The sequence below is a fragment of the Loa loa genome (assembly GCF_000183805.2).
Source record: "Loa loa unplaced genomic scaffold supercont3.27, whole genome shotgun sequence".
In the NCBI taxonomy this organism is placed as follows: Eukaryota; Metazoa; Nematoda; class Chromadorea; order Rhabditida; family Onchocercidae; genus Loa; species Loa loa.
In genome coordinates, this window is record NW_018108207.1 from 117,147 (window position 1) to 134,438 (window position 17,292).

Here is a 17,292-nt window from a genome sequence, read left to right on the forward strand (position 1 = left end):
TAATTAAATCTGTTTCTTCCCTTAAACATTATTTTTGTATAAAATTTGTTGGAAGTGTTAATTAAAAATTGATACACTAAAAAAGATTTGTAAAAATAAATTTACATTAGCTTCTCATTGGATATTTTATCGCTAAGATGCTCTGCCGACTGCAAACTCCTGAAAAAAAACACAGTAAACCGCCCTATACAGAAAAAGTAAAAACAGATACAAATATGCTGTCATGTTAAAGTGTGAAAAAAATGCAAAGTCATCCTGAAACATACAATGTTTCAACCGGTACATCTAAGTCATCGCCGCTTCTGATGGATAGTATGGGTGTGTTCAACAATCGCTGACGAATGTACTTTGACGAGAAATGCCTGAAAATGCAGATCTTGAAGGAATGAAGATTCTGAATGCATGAAGGTTTAAAAGATAACAGTCTGATGTACCTTATCTGCATCAAGAGCAGAAATATTATAACTAGACACGAAGTTTTCATTTCACTTCATTTCCGAACATTTGCTCTACATAACCGAAAGTGAAACAGTTCAACGTACCGCTCATTTCTTTCCCGTTTTTTCCGTCGACCAGTCAAAAGATCCAAACCTATAGCTTTAGCTAGACGTCTCTGGGTCCCAGTCATATCCTATAAAATAAGGCATGACTGATATACGCTATTAATTTTGAACCGCCCTCATTAAAATACCCAACACCCAACTGGCATAGTTACATGATATTCAGTGAACCGAACCGAATCCTTCACCTGATGAATTGTTAAAAAAAAAAAGATGAATCCTTGTCTCATGACATTTTCTTTAATACAGAATTATCGACAATAATTAGAGAAGAGCAAAACTGCAGCATTAATTAACTACCTTTGTTTTCCGAATGTTTTTCCTCCACTTGCTTTTTTTCCTACTTTTCTCAGAAGCACTTCCATTTCGACCACGACGTTTTACATTTTTTTTTCGTATGCCTTTTCTTTTTTTCCCTTTTTTTGACTTTTTCACCTTTCTTCGATGCTCGTGCCATTTCCACCATAGCGATTTGGTTACTCCCCCAGGATCATAACCCGCATCTGAATCTGTTGCCAAAACCATATCGTCTTGATTGTCCCAATCAGCACCATCGTCTGCAATTATCAATATGTAACTGACATTTGATTAGTATACATTTAAAATCATGCTAGCCTTGGAGGATTTTTATCTCTCCCCTCCTTCTTTATACTGCTTCCGGAAACTTGGGAAGACAAAAGCTTTCAGCTAACAGATGTATTACTTGGATTACAATAAATTATATATATAGAAAAAAGTAGAAATCAGATCTCCGGAGACAGCATCTCCGATTAACGTGAAATGAGTGCAGCTGTCTGTACTACATTAGATTAAAAACCGAGCTTTTTGCCAGAACCTGACGCCCTACTAATTATAATGGCTAACTGTCCAGCGTGTTACTTTAAAACATGTACTTGCCTGAATTAGACTTCGAAGAGGGGAGAGATTCGCCTTCAAAATAAAAACCTAAAGTGGTTAAACACCTGAAACTCTGCCCAGAACTATTCTTGACAACAATTACTTAACGCTTTCTACTGAACCTTACTAAGCTAACCTAAATCCGATATGTTCACTAAACGTTCACTCCAGCGTAACACAGTATGTCCTTTCCTCCTAAATTCTATCTAAATTAAAATGCACATGGAAGAACATTTCCGCAATATTGCATATCACTACTATATTTGTTGGAGATGAATGAAATCGCCATACCTTTGGAGGAATCAACATTAAGCGAAGAATCCAAATCGCTTTCCATCCCATGTTCGTTCGAACCGTTCTTAACACTGTTTGAAGCCGACTGGGTTAAAAATTCATTGCCATAAAAAACATCCACATATTTTGACCGAAAACTCTGATTTACTCCACTCGGTCCTATAAACGACTGATGGAATAATAACATTGATATACGTGGTTTTTCAAAGGTAATAACATAAACAAGCATACATAATAACTATTATACATGTCTACATACTTTTTATTTAGTGACGAAACAGTCGTCACTATTTCCCGCTCATTTTTTAGGAAGAACCATTTCCTTTCCTAACGTATTAAACTATTTATTAATCCAACTCCTTACCTGGCCGGTCCTCATTCAAGATCCCAGATTCTCTGGAATCCATGAACTGCTGGTAATTTAATGATGATCGATGTCTTCGCCGTGCACACCGACTGCTGTGAACTGATTCCTGGGTGGCCTATCGAGAGAATATTATGACCATGATGATACACAAGATATATTAATAATTGGTGCAGAAGTATACAAATGAGGGAAATTCTCTTCAAACTTACTCTTACGTCAGCACAGAAAGGGCAAAACCAGTCTCCATCTGGTACACTGTCAAGTTTTTCCGGCAAGCAGTAACAGTGGCATCTGTAACAGTAAATTTCGTAGATGAAAAAATTTTTGCTGAAGATTCCTTCTTTGTAGCCAATAATTTCCTTTCATTTTTGATATACTAGCATGATAAATTCTTTGCACTAGTAAACTTGAAAGAAGTAATACAAAGCTGATGAAAAAAAAAGCGCACGCAGCATTACAATGAATTGAGCTTCCATCTACATTTTGCCCAATAACTCCGTCGCAAAGCAATAATAAATGTTCGTTTTTCGATAAGTTACACACTTGACACCTAGCATATACCACTGTTATGTCTTCCGTTTCTTGAAACAGATTGTTTTCTTCATCAATCTGGAAACTGCATGATGATGAAGTACACATTAAAGATTCCTTTTTTGCAGTCAATATAAAACCCAGAATGAACGAAAACTGTACTGCTAAGACAACATAAATTACCTCTCTTTGATATTGAATAGATGTTTTTTCTTTCACAGATGTCTTATATTCTGTACCATCCTGTCTTATAACCACCAGTGTTTTGGCCAGTCTCTTACACAGCGGACATTCCGATCGTCTCTAGAAAACACATTCACTGACTGTGGAAATGTAAATACTGTTACCCACAAACTCAAAAAACGTAAGCTCCAAAAACGATTCAAATGTAACCTCAAAATACAACTCTCTAAAGTTTTGGATCCATTAGCCAAACTATTAAAGGTAATTCAAAATATCAAGTCAATAAAGCAGACCTCTACCCATGTACTGATGCACAGGTAACAGAAGGTATGTTTGCATATCTTGGGTCGTGCTTTGGGCCAGCTCCCAGGCTAAAATGATGTTTAAACACCTGAAATAAAAAAAAAACTTTAGATGCTATATCTTGACAACAGTGAAAACCATTTGCAATATGGTTTAATATATAGCATCGATGGAAATATAACCTATTCCAGTGAATGAAATAAGAAAACTTACCCCTAAACATATGGAGCAAAATATCGTGCTTTCTTCCATTTCCAAACCACTCTGTTTCGACTAATAAATGTGCCAGCAGTATCAAATATAAAGATGGACACACAGAGCTCTACCAATTTTAGGGCAAAGAAAATAAAACTTAAGGTAGGTCAGAAAAAGCACCCAATTTGATAAAACAGAGAAAAGCACATCAGAGAGACCTAACAGGAACCAGGATTATATTATTCCTGTTACGATTAATGAAAACAATGCCCACAGTATACTGAAAACCAAAAAGCAGTTTTCCTGTGCTGATTTCGTAATCAATCCACGGATTAAGCGATGTGATTTAGTTGCACCGTATCTCTGAGAATACCTGTATTACCTAATAGAATTTCTGCCCATATTAAGCGTTACATGTAGTTGCGTCGGTTCCAGCATTTATCCTAATTTAATTGGTTTCTAAGAGATAAATGACATGGTCGCAAAGACCGCCTAGAAGCCCATATAAGACTTCCGCATCCAACTGGAGCCATGAAATCATTTCTTTCAACTGTACTTCCAGTTTTTCTATAATTTTCTTCCTCCTCCACATACTTTTGGTCCTTTGCTTTTATGAAAGCATTTTAAAATAGAAACTACCACGAAAACAAAAACCGCAAGACAAAACACAGGAAGTACACCAGTTATTCTACAGTATCCTCTCCACAAATTAGAAAAAAATGTAAAAGTGACAAAAAAAATAACGACCATAAAAAATTGGTTCCCCAATTTCCCTCCTACCCATTTCTGTCATTTCAAATAACCTGAAACCTAATTCCCCTCAACACTACCTCCCTCGTAGCACCACCGGAACACATCCAACCCCGAAACGGCACCGTTAAAACAATGATAATGGTCTTACAAAAGACAAGGATTCACTGCAGGACTCAAATGTCCATAACAACGCGACGTTGTGGGAAAGTTACCTCAAAATACTTTTAAATACTAGTGTGTTGTGGAACGTAGCTTGGGCTGAGGATCTAGGTAATATTTCAGCGATACTTACTTTTTCCCTATAGTTTTTGTTAGATAATGAAAAGTACACGGGACAAAATTGTTTTGTTGCAATTTCGTATCGAATAGTCACAGATTAGTAATCTGTATTAGTTGCCCTGGAACTATGTTTTTTTCTTTAAAATAAAGAGATCAGGTGTTCAACTGGTCTGGAATAGAAACACATCCTTCCTTATGGGTGGAAGCAAATGCTACAAACTCAAGGAAGTACTTAGTATTGGTGTCATCGGATCACGAGCGCTGTTGCAGTAGTGGGCGATAGATTTGCTTTATCGCTATGCTGTTCCATTATATTCCTTGTGTTTTTAGGTTTCAAATCATAGTTATATCTAGTCGTTAACATTTTCCCAATTTTCCATCTAACGACTTCACTGATATCTGATTATGAGCCGAAGACAACATATCAGAGTCATTTCTTGAGGCCTGATTGTGTCGGATTACTGAAATTAAAGCTATGCTCAAACAAAATTTCCACAATATCTAACAGACAGGGTGATAAAATCTTGCAAGTAAAATTAAAGTAATGAAGGAAATATAAGCTAACAATGGACTACATAACACAAAGATGTCCCAGTACCTACACAATAGACAATGCTGAAGGGCAGCCATACCTCCATGATAACGATGGAGCTTACAAAACTCCTTCCCTAATCCTTATACATATATATAGGGAAAAATCCAGTTCAGCATATATGAACGAGCAAATAAATACATCCTCTTCGTTTATCCTCTACGACTGAACCATAAACAACGACATCTTCGCATATCTGTCACCATTAGACAGCAAACTACGATATGCTTTCTATTCGCTAAGTATGTTTCCCGCAGCACATCCCCAACTCAACCACCTATCATCTAACGGACAGTCAAATTATTGTTGAAGGCAACGACAAGGGATTTGTTAGTTGATCATATTACTTTCTTATTGTATAACTCATCATCGCTTACCAATTCACCGCGTAATGTATACATATCTATTTTATACCCGTCTTGTTGTTAATTAATAATATTGTGCAAGAAGAATATTATATCCCGAACAAATGTATCGCTGAAAAATGTAAGAAATGAATCCAACAGATTAGCTTTTCCGACAGCTTGTGTCCCGTTATACAACATGCATATCACCCAACTGGATCGTTTCTTACTTTCCAATCCATTTGTCGGCATGCTGAGCGTTACCTATAACCATTACTGCCTAGAAACTATTACAATTTGCATTTCTAAACTTCTTTAAACACATTATTTCCAGTCTTGGCATCGAATCATTGGATTTTTGGTCTTACTATTTTATTGCTAGTCTTTCTACGCTGAGGATAAAGTCTGCTGGCACTTGGCCGCATAACAAACGTACTTTGATCAATGGATAAGTGCGTTTCTCCGCAGAGAACAGACAACGCAGAATTTCGTAAGCAATAGTTCATTTGATGGCACTTGCTTAAGAATTCCAGTGCATGTCAGATGAATGGCATATTTGTTGTGACCCTGATTCAAGTGTACCATTGATCCTATAACATGCTTAAGCTATTTCCGACTAGTTGCGATACTTCCCTACTAACGAACGGGAACTTATCCATATATGATGAAACCAAGTGAACCTTTTTCCTTCTTGTTTTAATCAACAACCTTTGGTTGTAAATTAATCTTCCGTGTTCAATGCAATATGAGTAAAATCCTAATGCAGAAAGTGACGCTGATCTAAGCTAAAATTAATGATTAAAATCGCATCAGCCAGATCTTATCGTGATGATCACCCACTCGTCCCCTGTGGTTACTGAGTTTTCAAGATGACTCATAACTTATACACAGATCTCTTCCATCCTCACAAAATTTAGGACAATGTTCCATCACCCTTATGTTTTATAAACATCTGCAACTATCCTGATCACAGCAGTAGTAAATTTTACCTTCTCTATGTCATAAATCTTACACTATTAGTCCAGACAAACGAAGTCCGGATTTAAATTTTAACGAAACCACATAACACCAAGTTAATCATCAGGAAAAGAACTTCAGGACACATGTTTTAACAAGCGAATAATGCAAATGAAGTTGAGTGAAACAGTAGGGACGGGCGTTCTGTAAATACTCCAGAAAAGATTTAATTTGCAGATTGAGGTCATATATATGTTTAAAGTGCATTCATCTTGAACGATTAGCATTAGCTTTTCATGTGCAGTGCGTTCGAACTTAGGTGGAATAATTATAATGCAATGTGATAAATGAATGCGCTAGAAATATACAAGACATCTGGTCTACATAACATAAACATATATGCAACAGTACCACCACATCGTCACTGGACACTTCTAAATTTACGAATTTGCGAGCTGAAAATTCTATCTCTTGAATTAACTCACTTTAAACTAATTACGCAACGTCAAGTGTTAGCAAAGAAAAAAATTTTATACAAATCTTTTTCGTGATATAGTCAAGATACAGATAGCTATCCCGCGGAACCTACAGACTTCACGCTGAGAAAGATCAAGCCACTTGATATGTGGAGATTTTATTGACAGAAAAGCATAAGGGATCTAGCTCTTATTGTAGTCATAACTGGTTGATTCCATCATTAAACTTCCCAACCTCATTTGGTCAGTTCATTGCTTGTCTTAATAAGCTATTGGTTGTATTGATTCCGACATCTCATTGAGCTATTGGTTGTATTGATTCCGACATCTCATTGAGCTGTCCGGCTGTTTCGTCAACCTTCTTGTGTCCAGTAAAATGCTGGTCGATGTCGCGCTACTACCGGTGAACTCGTAACTTCTCGTCCCCTGCTCCTGCAGTGATTGATCCGAAACAATGAACCCGCAATCACTTTCTACCCATTACGATTCTTTTTTATACCAATTTCCTTTTTTCCTCTTTCAGCCACTCCATATCATCGTTGCCATAGCTGAGAACTGTTTCCTTTTGTTCAAGTTTTATACTTTATCTTTTCTATTCAGCTGCTGTCCGAATACCGCGTAAGCAAATGCATATAATGTAAACCGTTTAAATAAAAGTAAAGGCGACTTCTCATCTACATTATCTACAGAGAAAAATTGGTTCCAGTACTGCCGGCCTCCCACAATTTTTGAAGACACCTTGTACCTTTTGCTGAATAAAATTGTCTGTTTTATTGCTTAAAATCTTTCCAATTCATCAATCAGTTCAGTGCTTGAACTACATGTATATATTGGAATTCGCCTGCGGTTCTTGCGTCGGAACAGCAATAAACCCATTTCGAGTAGCTTGCCCCCTAAGATCTTGTTCAATCTCCTCTGAATCACGCCATTCGCTGTACCGCTCCATCAAAATTTGGTCTTCTTCCAACACTTTGTCTAGCCGTCTGCTCAACTGCAATTTACTAAATTAGATTCAGATCATTTTACAGTTCTAAAGCCATCATTGGCGTCGACAGTAATACGAAAAACAATACACTCAGATAGCTGAGGATGATCAGTGAAGGATATGTCTCAACTGTCTCAAGTGTAACTAATCTGAAACAGATTGAAATACTTTAAGAAATTACCGGTGAAGAAGCACGTGAAAGATGTGTTTTCATTAAAATTTTACATTCGGAGAACATGGGTCGGTCACTAGGATCCGAAAGCCAACACTGTCTCATCAGGTTGTATCTGCAGGTAAAGTACTTTCATAACCTTTTCGGCGCTCGTAGATATCTAGTCACACAAAAGCTCTAAGTATTGAAGGGTTTGCGAGCGATAAAATGGAAAAAAGCGACCGTCAGCAAATAAGCAAAATGTCATTATCAAAATTGCAACTATAATAATCCTGGAAACCAACATGTCATCTGGAGCAAATTTGGGTTGTTCCATACGATTTCCTTCTTGCAAATAGCTCACAAGATCATCATTGTCTACTTGTGGGTATGGTATTTTACCAAGAGAAAATATTTCCCATAATAGCACACCATAGGACCAAACATCAGACTAAAAACTGTTACGCACCAATACGAATAAGAAAGTTGCTTGGTATGATCTAATATCGCTATTACTGTATTAGAAAAGCATGGAGAATACATTTACCTGTTCAGTGAAATTATGGTATAAAATTGATTCTAATGCCATCCATTTAAGAGGCAGCGGTACATTTTGACTGCTTCGTATATGATAAACTGTAGAGTCCTTACGTGCTAAACCAAAATCTGCTATGCGTATGGCTCGTTTCTTTGTAACCAAGATATTTCGGGCAGCAATATCTCGATGAATACACTAGAACGTTGCCGTTTATCGTGGGTCAGTGCATAGATAAGCTTTTTAACAAAATGATCAGAGGTACCGTTTTACTGGATAGGTACTCCATCCCGTTGGCAACTTGGTATCCAAATGAGATCAAATCACTTGTGGTGATCATTTTATCAGCCATCCGCGCCTCATCTACTTCAATGGCCCACTGAGGCTTCAGTTCCGCCTATAACATGTACTCACGTAAATAAATTTGCAATAAGATGTACCGATAAGACCAAACAAATTGTAGACGTTACAAACAAAGCATTATAAATGTTTCTATATCCTACTGCTAGTTTTATCTAAATTGGTAAATAACTGATTATTCCCTGAACACTTTTATGGAAAAGAATTTTTAATGAAAACAGAGAAACCAAGTATATTTGGGCTTCATGTTGCGCGTTCCGTGTTGGCGTCAAGTATCCATCGCTGCTCAGTGGTTCTCTACATAATTCAACTTCATTCAGAAAACCTGCACTATTTTTCGACAAATACTCTTTCAAGTTGTCATTCTCACAATATTCCATTATCACATAGAGCTGTCCACTGTAATATGCTACTTTTAGCTTATTATCCAGTTACATCCTTTTGCTGACATATGGAAAGAAAAGTATTATAAAAGAGGTTGTCGGTTCGAAAATATTTGATACTACCTGGACATTTGTTTCGTCACGGCGCCGATCAAACACAGAACATTTGGATGAATACCAATAGCGATCATTATTTTCAGCTCATCAGCAAGAGCCTTTTGATGATGTAAATTACGTCCATCACGTGGAGCTTTGATAGCCACTTTTAGCACATCTGACACAGCTAACGAGTCGCTCACCCGAGATTTGTGGAGTACACCCAAGTAGACTTGTCCGAAATGTCCTCCACCAAGTGACTAAAATTGTGTGGTAGTCATTATCGTACGCAAAACTGGAGTTAATAATTTTCGTGACCCAGAAAAGAAGTTAAATTCTACTACGATATGCAACTGTGCATAGCGTGTGCTGATCAGACGAATTTAATAGTAAATTAAGGTTTCTCCTGAATAGCAAAGGTGGAGATCATTGGTCCAGAAAATGTGTATCAAAAGCCTGTCACAGTCCTCAAATGACATACAATGATAGAATCTACCTCACTGTGTGTTAGTGCAATTAAATCTTAATACTTTACATAACTTCCTAAAATTTATTGCACCAGATTTTCAGCAGCGCAACTTATGTTAAACCAAGCAAAACTAAAGATATAAAAACCTGCTTAAAAAAAAGCTTGTCCCTGCTAATTTCATATCTGCGGTCATAAGGTAACTGTTCGACGCGTTCATGTAATGGCTGCTTCAGATCAATCGATCCACCGCGATATTCTCCATTCGACTCGCTCATCAGCTGATTGTAAAGTGCACGCAGTTGTTCCTCTTGTCGCTTACCTTTGCGACGCTGTTTCAACAGAAAAACAAGTGCCAGAAGGAGTAAGACAAATACACTAACTGTTGCAAAACCAAGAGTCCACCAATATTTTGATGACCGAATATACGTTGGCTCATTGGTTAACTGTAATAATTTTCAGTTATACTTATCACTCAGCGTTTTTCGCAACAAATTTGACTGGATTTTAGTGCAGAATTTCAGCATATTTTCATTGAACTTGCCATAAGTCGAATAGAAACTTGTTGTGAACCAGCACGATTTTTTGCAACGCATGTGTAAGTCGCTTTATCTTCAACAATAACTCGAGGGAAATCAATTTTCTTTGTCAAACTGCCATAGCCACTGTATTCAATACCATTTTTAAACCATTTATAAAGTGGTTCTGGCTCTCCCTCAATAGGACATGCAAGTTCTGTCCTTTCCCCGTATTTCGCCAAATGTTCATATTCTTCTTCTGCTTCAACAATGTGAGGAGCGACTACTGCGTTTACCTAGAAATCAAACTGTCTTCAATTTCCTTTTGCCTGTGAAAAGTTAATGATAAAAGTTGGGTAAAAGTGAGGTCACTACATACGAATTTCGGAAGTTGAATGAGATCAAACCGTTTGATTTTTTCAGATCTAAAAGATGCCTTCGCTGTTGATATTTCGGCACGACTTCCACAAAAGTTAGCACCAAAATTTTTCGGAATTCTTTCGAAAATGATTCAATTTAAAGCGTAATGAACTATTCAAAGTATGGTACTGTCTGGCTCTATCTGCCGTAAAGAAAACCCAGTTTATGGTTGATAATCCCACATTTTGACAAAATCTGTGGAAATGAATCGAAGATTTCCGCTCGAGATGTTAAAAGTAAATTAAGTGGTGGAAAAAGTTGAGCATAAAAACTTGGGTTATCTAATGGTTCCGTCATGGCTTACTTCGATATGTAACGTATAACTTCGAGAAATGAGGCCATCTTTCGATTTGGCAATACACTGGTAATCTCCAGACTCGTTCGAACTAATGTCATCCAGTGTTGTTATGAATTTCTGAGAATATACGGTGATATACCGTTCAGGATGTGGTAACTGAACATCATCTCGCATCCAAACAACATCACCGAAATACAGTAAGTTTAATAGTTTTGATAAAAATCCTCTTCGAAAGTTTTAGAGCTGTGATTTTTAAACATACTATCTAAGGAAGATGTAAATAAACTTTTTTTGAGTTAAACACAACTCAATATACTACGATGAAAACGAACTCTAATGGGAGAGTCGAAGACTAGAAAAGAACAAAGTATACTGAGAAAATATCGATCTCACTGGTCCATAAGATCACTTTCCCACCGGGTAGAAACAAACTGATATATTAAAAATTTGTATGGTATATCCCCTAGCTTTCCATCGACAGAAATCAAAATACCAACAAATCATAGTTCAGTGGCAGTATGCAAATTAGCTCGAGGCGGTCTTTTTCATAGATACTACTGTCTTCATTGAGCAAATCAACGGGCTTTTTGGCAATAAAAGATGCGTTAATTGTTTCCACTTCTGATATGACCAAATCCTTTTCATCCATCTAAATCAGCTCATTTTAAGAATGAGCTCAGGAAAAATAATCAAAAATGGATTCAGTCAATAAAATTTTGCAAAATCTTTGGAGCATATCAAAGTAGCGTCGCTTTAAGCAAAGCAAATAATACTTGTGTACATAACCTCTGGACTTTTTCTTTCCATATAGTGGATAAAAATATCAAAGAATATGCCAACATACTTCGACATTACGAAGCAGTTGCATGGTCCGTCTCGTAGTATGATGAATCGGACTTCGTGAAAGAGATCAAAGATGCAGAGAGAAAAAATAGAAATTGAAAAATTAAACTTAGAGAGTGAATCAGTATACAAACGAATAATTCTTGTATAAATGAATTACATATTCCAAAAGATTTTCAAGCTAGGGGAAATATGAAAATCAAAATGAATAAAAGGTGTACGAACTGCTTTATAATCTCTTTTTCTCTTTGCCTCTTTTTTGCTTCTTGAACCTCACACCACCTTTGTTTACTCTCAGGAAAATCATACTAATTAAGATCATAAAATAACGAAAGATACCTTGTTGGTTACATCATCTTCACAACGTATTCGCATATGTCCCTTCGCATATGTTATCCACTTTACAACGGATTCAAAAGTGAAACCAGACAATTCTTCACTATCATCAGGTTGTTCCCACTCTCCACTTTTTCTGAATTTAAAGGCAGGAAAGTTACCCATGCATTCAAAAAACCTGAACTAGCAAAAGATTGTGAAAAAAAAAAAATCATATGAATATTCCAAAACCCACGTTGTATACAACAGACGTAACTTGTGAGGTTTCGTATCTTTTACCAAACATGTAACAATTATTTTCGAATCGATTAGCACATCAGATGATAAAAGACGCCCGAATCGATTGTGAATAGCAATGTGTGGTTGGATATCGATGGGACGAACAGATAATGTCCAATTTCTCCGATAAACATAGTCCTGCGACACTCTTATCAATAACTGATAGCTGCAACATACTTTCTAATCTAAACATTGTTAGAATAAGCAACACTCATTGCCATATACTTTGTTTGAGTTTCTATTCATTTATACCCATGAAACAATTACTTTTAAAACGCGTTTCTATAATGAAATGTACATGAAACACTTAAGCTTATCAGAATCTCGTCCCTAGTTACTGAAGATCAAAACGAAGTTAATGGGATGAAACAATTTACTGGAGATAAATATTAAATTGGCTCGTATCATTAGGATTATTCTTAAGGCATTTGCCAGCAGTGAAAATTTATGGAAACAAAAACGTGAGAATTAATGAAACCTCCACGAAACACAGTTTTGAAATCTAAAAAACTATAAGGTCCGAATATCGCAGTGAGTTTTACTCTTCAGTTTTAGTATGAAATTATCGAAAAGGCAAACATTGCAGAATTATCAACGGTAGCATTAATGATTGACAGTTCGTCCTCGTGAAGATCTCCATTCACTTTACTTCTTATGCCTTTTTCGATTTTCTCCATGAATTCTCCGCCGGATAATATCGTTTTCGAATACTAAAAACTATCATCCTCAGAGCAGAGAAAAACAAAATTTGGATTAGGGAATTCTCGCAAATTTCCCAAACCAGAAAGCCAAAATACAGTTAAAACTAGGGCACCACCCAACTACTGCTTCAAGAAGTTGAAACAAAACGACTGAAACCAAGCAGTTCGAACTTCTCGGTGAAATGAACGGAATGATTTCTCGAGATATAGTATGAGCTCTTATAAAAAATTGAAGTGTGGTTATATTTCATGTGAAGCTATTTCATCACTAAAAAGCGTGTAACCCTGAATGACGGAGAGTCCTAGTGACTAAACTGACTTAAAAGAGAAAGACTGAGTTTGTTGAAGATATTTTGAAAAACAAAACATAAAACAGACCGAAAGTAAACAGAAAAAGATCATCATAAAATCAGGAGAAAAAAGTCAAAAGTCTGATCAAAAAACTGAAAATGATGCAGTAAATTGACAGAAAAGCGACTAAGGGAAGATATTTTGCTAAAAAAAATGTGGAAAACAACAAACCTTTCTCCATTCAGAACTATATTCATCACTTGGAAATGCTCGTGCTATATGGAACAATCTTATAGTGTTACCCTCTTCGAAATTGATATTTTTCGAAAAATCCACCACTTTCAGCTGTCCTTTTGTGGGCGACACTTGTAACCGATGCACACTACGTCGAACATCATGAATATCATCTTTATTTGTCACTATACATTCATAGTCACCAGAATCGGTCTCACGTAAATTTCTAACAGACAACAGTTTCTTGATACCATCTCCAATTTTAATATAACGATTTGAAACGACATGACCCTAAAAATATCGTGCTTTTTTAAAGGACCACAATGATAACTTTAGTTAACTGTTATAGCAGTGAATTGAATTTCATAAGAAAATTAGGAAATGGAATCCCAAATCTTTGCCTTTTCTTTTCATCGCAACATCACGAAAGTTCAATGAAAAAAAGAATGCAACAATGTAGTATGAACAGACTTTTAGCAATAAACTATTGCTTTTCCTCCCTTCCACTTCCAATGATAGTACTCCTGGTAACTGTAAGAAGTAAACCAAATACTTAAATTCTACTACATTATTTATACAAAAAGTGCTAATGCTTCCATATATTTCATGCAAAAAGAAATAAGCAAGCATCCGTAAAGACCATAAATTCTTTAAACTCTTGTAATTTAGAACTTTCGATTAATGAAACATGTGTATACTCGGTGCAGAATAAAGTATCACTGCCTCAGGTAGGAAATATCATATACGACATTCACATGTATGGGAGTAGAAATGGTCATTTTGTTTTTAATGATCCCAATGTATTTCTAGATCCGGAAAAAGATTGTCACTTTCAAAAAATTTGATCAATCTATAAACTGCAGCAGATATCAACGATCTGTAAGAACAGCATACCGTCCCGTCTTCACAATGAGGACATTTCCAGGTCAGCATATATCTAAATCCATCTTTTGTATAAAATGTGCAGCTCATATCCAATTCCTGTTTGACGTAAGGCCAGCCATTCGACACCTCAATTAATGGCGAGTCTTCCATCTCTTCATCATTTTCTATCGGTACTATTACCATATCTAAAGTATGGTCCAAATATTTGCAACGAGCTAGTATCTCCGTGCGATCATTGAGAAGCCGTCGATCCACAATGAATCCAAACCTGAAAAAATATCATACTGCATTGTATCATGCCCAACACAGTTATATGCAATAAACCTTATCTTGGTAATTCGTTATAATTAGGAAAAAACAGAAATGCAGTTAAAAATAAGCAATTCACTAAATCTTTCACAGTTCATGTTTTAGAACGGATGTACCTTGGATCAAACTGAATTCCTCTGGTCTGCTTTATCTGATTAATGAACAATTCCACACCGCTTTCAACGAATTCATCTGTTCTGCATGGCAGGACCACATTAAGTCCTCCCAATGCTTTGGAAATAATTAGAGGCCCAGAATTCAGGAACGGCCCCGTTCTAACTGATTTTTCATCTGAATGATATCTTATTAATAAACTTTTGTTATAATTTTAAATATAATTCATGCGATGAACATATTTCATTTATAACCACTGGCTGTAATAACATAATTCAATTTGATGTGAATTTATCATATTTTATCATATTTGGTATAAATAATTATTTCAAAAGAACAGGTAAATCCCGTGAATTTTATTTCCTTCATCTATATCCAAAAGACTGCTAACTGAAAAGATACTGACTTTCGTTGTTGGATACATACACATATATGGAAGAACTGAATCCGGAATGCTCTGTGGCACAAACGTATTCACCCGTATCTGACCTTTTCAGCGGCTCTATCCGTAAATTCCGAAATCCGATATCAAAACCGTTTTCTATGACTCTACCTGTTCGCTACAAATGAAATAGTTCTAGATCATCAGTTCAATTTTGCAGTGTAAAATGTTGAGCCTAAAAACTTATATCATTTTACATCTTTTTAAAAACTTATATCATTCCACAGTACATATCATTCTAAACTCTTTTTCATAATTTTTCACGAGTTTGATGGAAAGCAAAATGCACATTTATCTATGGTAAATAACTTGGAGATAATAGATGATGCTACTACATAATCTGCAGTTAACTCATAAAAACAATTCATCTAGTTCTGTTCAAATTTTTTAATGCTGGTCTTATTATTAAATTTAATTATTAAAGTTATGGCAGATTTCGTTAAAAAATGCATAACATGAAATATATGTACTATATAATCCTATTACAACTAACGCTTGTACGTTTGTCTTAGGAATACGCATTATTTGTTGAGGATTGACAGATATCTTTCCTAATTTTCCATATCAGGTGCAATGCGCATCATTAATTTGTTTCAAGTCTCGTGATTTCCACACTAACGTAATATACCTGTGTTCTTCGCTTAACTTTTATAGCCCAGTTCTGCATCTTGAACTACTAATCGCAATCATAATACCATTTAATACGCATAAAAGTTCTTTTCTACATTACTGATAAATAATGTGGGGAATTCATGGAATCAGCAACTACGAATCGTAATTATTGTCTCAATGACTGGAAGGATCCCGAGAGATGCTATTATGGTGAAATATCATGGCTTATTGATGAATTGAAGTTTATCGTAATGGAAGCGATTCAACATTTGCAAAAAGCAGAATGAGTGTTGTTTTTTCTGTGCAAATAAAAAACGAACCTCCTCAGGATTGAAGCCAATATGGAGAGTGTTATCAGGCAATATCCACTTAACGGCTTCCGTTGTTGAGCAGTTCAATTCCAATGTTTCACCAGCTTTCTTCTCAATATATTGCTGACCCTTGTATTCTTGAAAATTTTTATTTCCGATGATAACGGGTGAATAAAGTGATGTACCAGTAGTAACAAAGCATAAAGCAATAAGCAAATATGTTATAAAAGGATAGAATAAATGCATAAATCGGCAATAGGAAGTATGACAATAAAGTGTTGGTAGTGAATAACTGGATGAAATATGATAATGTTTCTTCCTGGAGAAAGTGGTAGGTGCAGCATATAATGCCTTCGGATACATCACATGTCTGCCTGATCCAAAACGAAAAAGTCTTAGATTGCTGCTCTGAACTTCGACCATCCTTACTGCAAAATAATTCGACTTCATTGCGTTCCACGATAGCTGAGATTTGTTTGTAAATCGTCGAAGAAAGTAGACGGTGCCGAACGTAATGAATGCAAGAAAACGGCAATGAGTCATCATGCTCGTCCTTCTCAGCACTATGACTCAGACTGTTGACATTGGGAGCACCGCAGAATCATTCAGGTTACAAAGACACGATTGTCTGCGGGATGACTAATCCAGCATATACCGGTGGTCGTGAATGCTGCAATTTGTTCCTGAATTGAACACAAAAGTATAGATGTCCCTTCTTAAGACAACAGCAGCACATAAAATCAGGTGGACATCATACTTTGTCAACCCCACTTTGTTCCCTTGCAAGTGTCACTGTGCCCTGCCATCGCCAGCGCTCCGCTTGTTGCTGTTATACCAAGCGATTATTCTCCATACTATCACAAAATCACTACTGCTTTTAATGCATTGAGCACTATATAAGTATACAAATCTAGGAGGGACAAATACATAAACACACACACACACATACACACACACACACACACACACACACACACACACACACACACGCA

General features: G+C 36.2%; 3 protein-coding genes across 3 annotated transcripts; all 3 read right to left on the bottom strand.

The window, feature by feature from the left end:
• Positions 1–101: 101 nt before the first annotated feature.
• On the bottom strand, positions 102–3,387 carry LOAG_06540 (hypothetical protein; the record flags this gene model as incomplete). Its single annotated transcript, XM_020447168.1, has 11 exons — positions 102–159; positions 267–362; positions 543–631; positions 861–1,117; positions 1,749–1,910; positions 2,116–2,233; positions 2,328–2,409; positions 2,567–2,727; positions 2,833–2,952; positions 3,126–3,203; positions 3,349–3,387. The coding sequence occupies 11 exons, from the start codon at positions 3,385–3,387 to the stop codon at positions 102–104; spliced, it is 1,260 nt and encodes a 419-aa protein (XP_020302572.1).
• A 4,161-nt stretch (positions 3,388–7,548) lies between these two features.
• On the bottom strand, positions 7,549–11,117 carry LOAG_16905 (TK/KIN16 protein kinase; the record flags this gene model as incomplete). The annotated part of the gene is made up of 10 exons (XM_003142077.2): positions 7,549–7,722; positions 7,898–8,003; positions 8,173–8,318; positions 8,415–8,600; positions 8,668–8,799; positions 8,990–9,161; positions 9,269–9,501; positions 9,857–10,153; positions 10,270–10,521; positions 10,950–11,117. The coding sequence occupies 10 exons, from the start codon at positions 11,115–11,117 to the stop codon at positions 7,549–7,551; spliced, it is 1,866 nt and encodes a 621-aa protein (XP_003142125.2).
• Positions 11,118–11,331: 214 nt separating this feature from the next.
• Positions 11,332–16,880, bottom strand: LOAG_16906 (immunoglobulin I-set domain-containing protein). The gene is made up of 9 exons (XM_020449559.1): positions 16,310–16,880; positions 15,342–15,495; positions 14,938–15,112; positions 14,522–14,780; positions 13,625–13,918; positions 12,981–13,111; positions 12,358–12,567; positions 12,126–12,258; positions 11,332–11,592 (listed from the first exon to the last, which is right to left on the bottom strand). Exons 1-9 carry the CDS (start codon positions 16,844–16,846, stop codon positions 11,428–11,430), a joined length of 2,058 nt encoding a protein of 685 aa, XP_020306896.1. The 5' UTR covers positions 16,847–16,880; the 3' UTR covers positions 11,332–11,427.
• Positions 16,881–17,292: the final 412 nt, after the last annotated feature.